A 12155-nucleotide genomic window follows, 5' to 3' on the forward strand; every position below is an offset into this window, starting at 1 on the left:
TTTCAGACCGATAAGCTTTGTAAAAAGCGACGCGTTTCAGAAAGGCGGGGCATAGAGGAGAAACAATAATGTACAGTATGTGGAAAATAATAACCACATAAACACACTTCATTACACAAAATAATGTTCTTTTTAACAACATCATATGACCCCTTTAATTAGTCATTCTGTGCACCTGTGTTTGTTAATTATCCCTAGCATTTAAGTTCCTGTCTATGCGTTTCTCCCCTGTCGGGTATATTTGTCCGTATATGTGTCATTCCTCACTCCTGTGTGTGAATTACCCTTGTGTTTCAAGAATTAAAAGACTGTTGATTGTACTTCTTGTCTCCATCATTCCTCCGATAGTGTAAGTGTGACAATAAATGTTAAATGTCAGGATATTTCATTTAATAACAACAATTATGTAATGTGTTCTGTTGTTGTTGTTGTTGTTAGTAGTAGTAGTAGTAGGCTCAGATCTGCAGTAACTTTTGATCAGGCATTAAAAACATCTAACACCACCTAAGAGAGATTTCAGCGTGGAGGATGAAAACCAGACTCAACAAGGATGTAAAGTAATTTTTATTTTTTTTTTATTTATCTGATGGCATTTCATTTCATGATATCCAGTAGCTACAGTATAATATGGAGAAGAAAAAAAAACGGGATACTCACACCAGGCTTGCTTACATGCATTTTATCAGGCCACAGATATATCTGTAGAGGTTTATTTCAAGCATTGTTATAAACACACTGCAGTACTAGTAACCAATGATAACTAGGCAGGCTACTAATCAAACTATTTAAAAATAAGAGTAAAAAACAAAGAGTAAAAACTATATTAGTATTAACTATAACAGATCGGATTATTTATCATATTACACAAACTATGCATTGTTTTGACACTGTTGCAGTTAAGGCTTTAATGCTTAATATTAAAACTTGAATGTGCGATTTGAGGAGCAAGCACTAATATTTTCAGTTCCATTCGTTTGCACGTTGTCTCAACATGACGACAATATGTCAACTAATGAATATCCATGTATTGTAAATTTCATGTAAATTTTGTTCTTTTTGAAATTGGGTTATTTGTTACTGAGCATTTTTGTTGTTTTTGAAATTTGGTTATTTGTTACGGTGTTATTTTGTTACTTTGTTACTTTTCTTCTTTTAATGTGAAGAAACTTGATTTGAATGGTTTGTTTATAGTGGTTGACAATATTGTCTTTTTTGCTCTATTTATCTAAAGAAAATTGTTCCAAACATATAAACATTATTTTTTTACAATCATAGGGAACATACATTCAGTCATGTGTGCCCAAACTGTGACCAATAGTATACAAAATTTAAAACTAAATATTTTAAATTTGTTGAATTTAAAGAAAAAAAAAATGATTCATGTAGAACTCATGAGTCACAAATGTAAAAGTCATCCTTTAATGCTAAATTTCAGTGAGTGAGCGGTTTATGCTGATTCACCTTCTGGTTAAAGCATACATGTTTTTAAGCTTGCCCTGAATGGCACACAGTATTGTTTTCCTGTATGCACTGGATAAGAAGTAATAGATAATTGGGTCAAGGCAGCTATTTAGAGCAGACAATAGCAAGGCACTCTCATTTAAGATGTGCAACAATTGTTGGCTCTGAAGATCTCCAATCACATTCATCTGAGCCAGAACGTATGGTATTCGTATTGCATGGTAGGGCAAGAAACAAAAAGTAAAAATGGCCGGTACTAAGAAAGTCTTCATGATTACCCTTTTTTTGTGACTCTGTGCCTTAGGGTCACCATTACCCATGGACATAGTCTTGAGTTTCTTAGTGATCTTCAAATAAAAACAAAGAAAGGTTACATAAAAAGCAAGGAAGAGCACCACTGTAGTCAGGTTAATGGTCCCACCGACAGGTCCCTTGCTGTGGAAGTGGAAGCAAACCTTGTTGCACGGATGTTTTTGACTGTTGCTTGTAAAAAAGGGAATCGTTCCTGAGATGAGGATCACCCAGACGATGTAGCTTGCCACATAGCTCCACTTTGTCTTTTGTATTCGAAAGACCCAAACGGGCTTGATGATTTTCAAGTAGCGATCCAGACTGATGAGGCTGAGGAACAGGATGCTGGAATACATGTTGATGTAGAAGAAGATGCCCACCACCTTGCACAAGTAGAAGGGACCTTCTTTGTTGTGGTAGTAAACTCGCAAGGGCAAGCACATGACCAGCAGGGTGTCCGCTAGGGTAAGGTGTCGCATGTACACGGCCATGGAAGAATCTTTATGCCACCGAAGGAAAAATATGTAGAGCGTGACAGTGTTGCAGAGCAAACCAATGCAACAGATGACAATGTAACCAATGGGCAAGAAGGGTGACAATATGCCATCATTAATCTGACAGGACACATTGGTGGTTAAATTGTCTTCTTGCATCATTGTGACGGTCAGAAATTGGTGTACACTTGCTGACCACTGCTCCTCAAAATCTTGACATACAGTAATATTCAGTGGTCCTAATGAGGCATGTGAGGAAAAGGTCAAAAAATGGTCTGCATTATGACAGGTTTTTACTTTACTTGATTTTACTTTACTTTAAGTATTTCTACAACTTATTGAATTGCTTTTGAACAAATGTTCCCAAGCATTAGATCCCAAGAAAAGAAAAACTCTTACCTGTGTAGCTGGTTTGCTTGTGCAAGTGACTAGATACTGTACATGCCGGTTCAGAAACTCCAGTACCTATGCAGGAAACTCTGCTCGCATGTGACGTTGGACCCTGGTTGCTGTGGTTGATGTGACTGCTAACCTCAGTAGAAATGCAGAGGAGTGCTAGATAAACCAGGCTGATAGAAAAAAAAAAGCAAAACTCACTTCCATTCTCAGTGCACAGGAAATATCTGGTTGCCTAAAATGAAAACTGGGGACCATCAATTAGTTTCATCATAAAAGTTTTATTCATTTTATTTATTCATGCTTGTTTTATTACTCTTTTGTTAGAGAATTATAGTACAAACTAGTTTTTAAAATGTATAAAGAAAATATGAGTGGTGTGAGTTTTCATGGTGATTGTTTACTGGAACAAGTTAAGTCTCTTTGATATTCCACTCTCTAGATCTAGACATCCAGTCCTGTTCCTGGAGGGCCACTGTTCTGCATAGTTCAGCTCCAACCCCAATTTAACACACCTGGACCAGTTAATCAGGGTTTTATTATCCATACTAGAAACTTCCAGGCAGGTGTGCTGAGGCAAGTTGGAGCTGAACTCTGCAGGACAGTGGCTCTCCAGGACTGTTTGGACATCCCTGCTATAGATATTGTGTGGCAGGGATCTCCAACCCTGCTCCTGGAGAACTCCAATACATAAAATAAACAAAAAACAACCACATATTTACCTACCAGTGTGACTTTAGTAGTAGGCTACTGACCCATATTCAGTCCCCAATAATTTTATATTTTGAAGCACTGAGCCTGCATATAAATGTACATAGATTTTGTAAAACTGTTTTGACTCCTGCAACCACAAACATTTCACTTGCACTATGTCATCTAGGTATCTTTAATACAATTATTGTTGCATCATTATAAGCTACATCTCTGTAAGTTTGCTATTCCATGACTTGACCACAAATGTGCAGCATACTGTACAGTGTACAACATGCTTTAAACAAAGACAACTTCACTTCATCTGAGCATGCACTAAACTTGCATAAAATAACAGTATGTTAGCCTGTAATATACATTATGCACCATTGCCTTTCAGTGTCTTCATCTTCTGTCATGTGCTCAGTAATAAAATGTCCAAAAAATTTTACTGTCACACACACACACACACACACACACACACACACACACACACACACACACACACACACACACAGGGAGTAAGATTCTTATCAGATAATTTAAAGCCAGAATTTGTAGACATTTATTCTCTTTATTTCTACAGATCATATCACTCTTACTAGCATTTTATATAATACCATGTTCAAAGCCAAACACAGAACGTATGGAAGTTGCTGAAGACCAGCACTAGTGGACTGTAGACCACAAGATCATTTGCATACATAATTTGAGTCACTAAAATATAGTACAGGGATCAACAAAACAACAACAACAGATATATCATACAGAATCTACCACCACAAATGTGGGTTAGTCTCATAACACAACATCACCCATGTCTAGGGTTGGGAATCGTTAGAAATTTTCCGGTTCCGGTTCCGGTTCTGCCTAACGGTTCCGGTTCTGATTCCGGTTCCATTAAAATCATTAAACAACTATTAAAAAAATAGTGGTAAGGAAAAATGCACAATACTCAACTACTCAATGCTCAATACTGTGTATTACTTACTGTCAACTTAATTTAAAGGTTGTCATTGTCAAAATTCAACATATATATTACAGTATACAAATTTTCTGGTTCCGATTTCATTTAAATGAACTATTTTTTTTTTTTTTTACTATTTTACCTTCATTGAATGTAGTGTTGCTGGAAGGTAGTAAGTTATGTTGAGTAATGCAAGTCCATCAATCAGCATGTGCTTCAAAGTTGATTTTTTTTACAATATCAATAACATTTTGCTTTTCAAGCAGGAATAAGGTGGGCCAAATAGTCCCTTAAGGGCTAAGACACTTGTTCATTTCCCTAAATTAATGATATATAAACTGTTATACTTATAACCATGTATACACACACTCCATAAAGCCCCTATTCTACAAATAATAATGCAGTCAGGAGATGCCGTGATGCAATGAGTGGTTTCCACATTTTTAAACATTTAAAATGCATGAAAATAAATATTTTCTATCACTTTGTTTATCACTCTTGAAATGACCTGTACAGTAAATAATCTAACCCTCATACTTACATAACAATAGCAGTCTATTTATTTAGTGGTCCAAGTTAAAGTCAGTATGTATATTAATGACAATATGGGACAAATATAATGTATTTTTGTGGCGGCAGTTGCTGCACGCTGCCGGTACATGTACAGTCAGACAAAACGATGTGCACAGTTAACAAAGGCGCGAGTGCAGTAGTCGTAGGAAACATGTATTCGGCATTTAAAGACATGACGCGGCGCGAGTGTCTGTGGAGTGTGCGTCATTAGAAAAAATGTGCTCAGTAATTAAAGAGGCAGGGTGACGTTTCTGTTATTTGGTTTGTGACATCCTTTCCGGGAAACGCCGAATCGTCAGAGCACCAGCGCAAGGCTGCTCACAGCGCTTGGTCACGTGTTGCACCAGAACCGTTTTTGGAACCGAAACTTGCTCACGGTTCCGGTTCTTTTAAAAAAACAGAACCGGTTCGAATAAGAACCGGTTCTCGGTTCCCAACCCTACCCATGTCATGTCAACCACACGAGATCTGTTACAACTGAGTAAAACCATAACATTTACAAAAGTAATTTTTCTTATTTTACATACAGTATTTGAACTACCATAAATTCAGGTCATTTCTCTCAGTTTAAAGAGAAAAAATCATTAAAGGATTACTGAAAAGTCTATGCACAAATGTACGCTCGAATACTCTAGCTCAGTGGTTCTCAAAATGGTTGGTTGAACATCAGTTCTGGGTCACAGACAGCAGAGAAAATACAATGCTAGCTCTGGAGGCTCTAGAGAGAGAGACTTTTTGACTTTTAGGTCTTCTTTAATAATTCAATAAAAACATAAGAGACCTATATTAAAATAATAATAATAATAATAATAATAATAATAATAATAATAAATTCTAACATACATATATTTAAATTTTTCACATACATATATGCATAGAGGGGGGAGAAAAAATAAAAATAAAAACCTTCCCCTTAACACTTAAATATAAAATAGCAAGCAATCATCAACAGCCCATGGTTTACAGCCCATTTACCTTTCTTTATACCATTGACCAGTTTGTAATACGTAAACTCAAATTTTAATGCAAGATTTTAATAACCCTTTTAAAATAGACACAACATCAGTTGACCCAGCATCATTCAAAAAATGTTTTCTTGATAGCCATATAGCCAATTTTGCCTGACCAAAAAGAAAGTTTGTCAGAACATGTACTTCCCTCCTACTCCTACTATACTTTGGTCTACAGATGAAAAGTGCTGGAGTAAAAACTTCCCCTAACATATGAACCCACTCTTCTAAGATGCAAAACAAAGGTTTAAGCCTTTCACACTTTAAAAACAAATGATAAACAGTTTCCTGCTCTCTACAAAAAGGACAACCTACTTCTACCTCTGGATCAAGGTGTGCTCTGTGTCTGTTTGTAGCTATAATCCCATGTACTATTCTCCACTGAAGGTCTCCATACCTTTTTTCAATGGGTTGTTTGTACAGGGACCTCCAGCAGCCTTTAGGGAAGGCACCTGGTCCCAGAACCTCCAGCCATTTTGACTCACTGACATTCTTCTGTGTGTTAAGATGTCACACTTTTACACACATAATGTAGATAGTTTTCTTATCAGAATCACCAAAGCAGACCAGCTTAGGTGTCTTAAATGACAATAAGCAGCCCTCCTTTTCTTGCCATATGTCAGTCAGTACTGAGAAAAACAACTCTGGAAAGTCACAATTGTCTGCTTCTTCATCAAAAGTTTCCATTGCCAGTCTATAGTCCCGAGGCAGAGACTCTAAAATCCGACTCAACATGTTTTGTGCCAGCCTGACTGATTTTATTCCCCCATAGGAAAACTGGGGGAGCAACCAATTCCAGCGAGACAACTTTGTACACACTTTCTCCAAGAGGCCTTCCCAGTTTTTCTTCTTAAACTCTTCTGTCCCTAAAACACTCCTAAATACTTTAAACCTGCTCTTCCCCACTGCAGCCCACCAGGAAGCATTGGACCTTTAAGAACTGCTTGTGGTTCCAGCAAACCCATCGTTTCATCACAATTTCACCATCAAGTTTCACATCAACCATAACTCCTTCAAAAACAGCTGGAAACATTGGAGTTATGATTGATGATCAGCTAACTTTCTCAGACCACATTGCTAAAACTGTCCGCTCCTGCAGATTTGCTTTATTCAATATTAAGAAGATCAGGCCCATTCTTTCGGGACATGCTGCACAACTCCTTGTTCAAGCTCTTGTTCTGTCCAGGCTAGACTATTGCAACACTCTCTTGGCAGGTCTTCCAGCCAGTTCTATTAAACATTTACAATTAATCCAGAACGCGGCAGCAAGAGCCAAGATTTTTTAATGAGCCGAAAAGAATACACGTCTATTTATCAATTTGCACTGGCTACCAATAGCTGCTCGCATAAAATTCAAGGCATTGATGTTTGCATACAAAATCACCACTGGCTCTGCACCCCTTTACCTAAATTCATTACTTCAGACTTATGTGCCCTCTACAAGGTTGCATTCTGCAAGTGAACGTCGCTTGATTGTGCCATCCCAAAGAAGCACAAAGTCCCTTTTACAGACTTTTAAATTAAATGTCCTTAGCCATCTTCAAGAATCGGCTTAAAACACATCTCTTCCATCTTTATTTGACCCTCTAACTTTTGCACTCACTATTCTAATTCTATTTAAAAAACTACCTTTCTAATCTTTTTGTATTCTATCTATTTTCTTTTCATTTATTATAAAATTATAAAAAAGACCTCTAACACTAGCTTGCTCTATTCTTTTTCTATTCTATCTGTTTTCTTTTTATTTATTATATTATTTAAAAACCCTTGCTACGTGTACTGCGTTTAAGCTAACTGAGACTTGTTATAGCACTTATATATCATTGCTCTTTTGTTGTTTTTGATTGCTTCCATTGTCCTCATTTGTAAGTCGCTTTGGATAAAAGCGTTTGCTAAATGACTAAATGTAAATGTAAGAACTCTGCCACACCATAAAGCATCACTTTTTCCCCAGTTAACTACTGCTGATGAGGCTTTTCCATAAAACTCTGAAGCCTGTTTAAGCACCTGAATGTCACTTTGGTCTCTGATTATAACTGAGTAATATCATCAGCATATGCAGAGAGTTTAATAGAACAGTTTAGGGTGTTGGATCCGTAGGCCCATTAACTCTCTTCTCAATTTACACAACAAGGGTTCAATTACAATGCTGTACAGTTGACCTGAAAGTGGACAACCCTGTCTGATTCCTCTTTTAACATTAATAGGGATACTTAACCCACCACCCATTTTGATCATACATGTCGCTTTTGTATATAAAAGTTTAATCCTTGAGATTATTTTTTCCCCAAAACCAAAAGCATTAAGGGTGTCAAACAGAAAACTACGATCAACCCTGTCAAAAGCCTTTTCCTGATCCAGGGACAACAGGCCCATATTGGCATCCTTACTATAAGCATAATCAAAAACATCCCTGTTTAAGTGTATAACAGCTTCTTATGAGAGCTCCTTTAACCCTTTCATCCAGAATTAAGCTTAAATGTTTGTTTTTTTCTTCAGTCCAACGCTCTTTTAAATTAACATCATCATTTACAGTCATGTTCATTTTAATATTAACAACCTCTGTTTCCAGCCACTTTAATGTAATTTTTTAAACGTGCAGAGGAATAAGCAGAATACTTCTAAGAGAAATCTCTTACAAACACTTTACCAACTTCCCACCACTGTATAATACTTTCAAAAAGACTCTTTTCTGTTTGCCAAGCTTCCCAAAAAAACTTAAAAACTTCACAAAAGTCTTTATCTTCTAACAGTTTGGTATTACAATGGCAGTAGAAGCTCTTATGTGTACTTTTAGACAGGGTAAAACCAACCCTAATGAGTTTGTGATCAGAAAGTATATTAGGAATAATTTCTGTACTAGCAACTCTACTTTTCATGTTACAAGATATATAAAAATGGTCCAAACAGGCAGCAGAAACCTAACATTACAGACCTTCACCCATGTATATTGTTTTATAGAAGGATAGTGTTCTCTCCATACATCTGAGAGGTTCAGCTTATTACACCAACTAAAGAGGAGGCTGACTGTGCATGAGGCTCTTCCCCATTTCTATCAAAAGTAAAATACACTAATCGATGGCACAAACAGGGAGCGAGACCCAAAGGCACACGAGACATCAGATTGTCACGAGTTTTTCTCTGTATTGTGCCATGCATCCTCTTCCCCAGATTCGGCTATGACAAGGCTTTTGTGTGTTATTGTATTCTACCACCTGATGAGAGATTTTTTGCATTAATGAATCTGGTAGAGGAATCCCAAATGTGATTAAACATGCATCGGATCAGCCAGCTGCGACATCGCTACTAAACGAGGCGCTCAAACATCGGCATTCAGTCAGAGCGCAGCTGAGCACGAGGACTCTGATAGTGGGTGACTCTATTAGTCAGAAACATAGTAGCAGAAATACAACAATATGCAGCTTTCTCAAGCAACGGTTTCTATGTGAACCAGTAACTTCGGAACATTCTGATGACACAAGACTGCAAATCGAATCATATTCATGTACCCATATTTGAAAGAGCAGTCAGAACTCCTTGAAGACTCCCCTGAGAACAGATTTGAAGCATTAATGAATACTCTTTGAAACACTTTGAAGACTCAAAGTTCAGTTGTTCATCAGTGGACCACTCCCAGAAAGTGCTTGGGTTGAACACATGGCTACAAAGATCTTGCAATATAAAAGGAGTGTATTTCATTGACAACGTCAATCTTTTCTGGGGCCATAGACAACTGTTTAAACTGGATGGCATCCACCCAAACAAACTTGGTGCTAGAGTGCTTAAGGACAATATCTACTTCTCCCTCCGTCATCCTTCAGCAGAGTGTGTCAATCCATTCAGCACAACACACCTGGTCAGAGTTGTCATGTGGTTGACACATCCCACAAGTACATTGATAACACCATGCAGCCACAACAAGCACTGCTCATGGACACTATCCTGGTTGAGCCCTGCCCAAAAGCTCATCACAGACAGAATGTGACATATCAAAACAGCTCCAAGACTCAGCATAAAAGGATGCCTTACTGGAAAACAGCCAGGGAAGCCAGGACAACATATTTAAGCATTTATTTTCACCAGAGACACAGCTCATCTCACCAGACACATTATCCCTCTCTTCAGCATCTCCACTTCTATGCTTCTCACAGAAAATGGAGGAACTAGTGTATGCTGGGACCAAACTCTCCCACTATTTTGCTGCAAGCCCCCAGATATCAACTAAAAAATTGTGGGCCCCCCCAAACCATCGCAAAGCCTGTGGGACCTGCTCCTGTGAGAGCCAGGGCCCAAACCCTCCATCTGCTGTAGGTGAACCAAAAACAACTGAAAGCATTTACAAATGTTTACAGAACAAGCAGGAACCCAGTGTGCCTGTAGCTTTCTCAATTTCTGTTTTATCACGTGATAGAAAGTCTAAGGCCTTCTCAAACCGAAGGGCTAACTCATCTAATCTGCGGCCTATTATGCATCTAACTAAGATTACTGTAAAGACACAAAGCACTGCCATCAAGTTAACATTTTTAAACATTCGCTCATTCTGCAAGTGAACGTCGCTTGATTGTGCCATCCCAAAGAAGCACAAAGTCCCTTTTACAGACTTTTAAATTAAATATTCCCTCCTGGTGGAATGACCTGCCCAACTCAATCCTTGGCCATCTTCAAGAATCGGCTTAAAACACATCTCTTCCATCTTTATTTGACCCTCTAACTTTTGCACTCACTATTCTAATTCTATTTTAAAAACCCTCCTCTCGCTTAAAAAATAATCTTTTGTAATTCTGGATCTATTTTCTAAACGAAACATTTCATTTATTATAAAATATATGCAAAAAAAGACCTCTAACACTAGCTTGCTCTATTAGAACCAGAAAATCTGAGCTTTTTCTACTGGCTTTCTATCTGTTTTCTCTTTTATTTATTCATCTAACTAAGATTACTGTAAAGACACAGGATTCGAGCACTGCCATCCGCAGTTAACAGATTTTTAAACATTCGCTCACTAAAAAAATGAAATGCGATTGTCTAATCAATGACCATTGTGTAATAACCAGGGAAAACAATCTGGATTTTATGTTTGAACTACGGGCTGAAATGAAACGGCCAAACATGGCTAGAAGACATGCTGGATATTAATATGCAGTGCATTACAGTCACTCAAATGAAGCACTTGTGGCCCTCCTAAATTTTCTTTCATGAGTGACTGCAGGACAAGTTGTTAGGAGAGGTGGAGGTGTGAAATCCCCACTCTATTTAAAGATGTCTATCAATGCAAGCAAGTGTAATGTGTTCAGTAATTGTGGTCAGTTTTTGTATTTTTAGTGTTTGTGTTTTGTGCATGAGCTGTAGTTGAAAGCATGGTGATGCAGGATAATCTGGTGCGCTGTTTTCTGTATTGTGACTGGAAATATGAGCATATAATCTGAGCGTATGTGGTCAGGTCCTTACACTGGCTTCCAGTGATACAAAATTAGGATTTTGATTTTAGGATTTATTTTTAGTTTAAATATCACTCAATGACCTAGGACCAAAATTCATTGCAGATATGCTCACTGAATATAAACTTAACAGACCACTCAGATCATTAGGATCGAGTCAGTTAGAAATACCAAGGGTTCACATAAATGATAAGTTAACAAGGGAAGTCCATTTAGAAGCTTTTATTTATTTTTATGCATTGGAAGGCATTCTCTGTGCAATTCTGGGGAGTAAGGATATGTTGGAATCAGCAGTCTCCAGAAGAGAGTCAGATGTGCTAAAACATTAACCACTTTTATATCTTTACATGTGACTCAAACTCTGTCCATCTCTGTGATTACTTGCCCCCAATTAGACAATCTCTTTTAGCTGATGAAATTGTCAATAATTTATTGATGTTGAGCACTGTGCAATGTCCGTGTCCGACTGTGGTGCTGTTGATTTAAGCATCTGCCTTTCTGTGATTCGGCTCATGTTTCAACCAGGCTTGTGTACGAAATGTGCTATATAAATAAACTTGCCTTGCCTTGCCTATCATCATCAGCATTCATCACCAATACTCACAGCTTTATCAAGTAAATGACTACTTGCAGATTGCTCCACACAAACAGCATTAACAACAGAGTCATTCACCTCCTGCTGCCCTTTCACCTCCTCTGTATCTCCTTTATCCTGCTCCTCAACTCTCTCAGATTCTGTGTTATTTACTTGAGGCTCAACATCGTTTTCATCACCACGAGATGTAGAAGCATGCTGTTCATCTCCAAGCAGACACTTAAAGCGTTTGTGCCCCAA

General features: G+C 37.7%; 1 protein-coding gene across 1 annotated transcript; it reads right to left on the reverse strand.

The window, feature by feature from the left end:
• Positions 1-1232: 1232 nt before the first annotated feature.
• On the reverse strand, positions 1233-2947 carry LOC109084468 (probable G-protein coupled receptor 34). Its single transcript, XM_042711546.1, has 2 exons — positions 2646-2947; positions 1233-2485 (listed from the first exon to the last, which is right to left on the reverse strand). The coding sequence occupies exon 2, from the start codon at positions 2406-2408 to the stop codon at positions 1458-1460; it is 951 nt and encodes a 316-aa protein (XP_042567480.1). The 5' UTR covers positions 2409-2485; positions 2646-2947; the 3' UTR covers positions 1233-1457.
• Positions 2948-12155: the final 9208 nt, after the last annotated feature.

This window comes from Cyprinus carpio, chromosome A21 (genome assembly GCF_018340385.1).
Source record: "Cyprinus carpio isolate SPL01 chromosome A21, ASM1834038v1, whole genome shotgun sequence".
Lineage (NCBI taxonomy): Eukaryota > Metazoa > Chordata > Actinopteri > Cypriniformes > Cyprinidae > Cyprinus > Cyprinus carpio.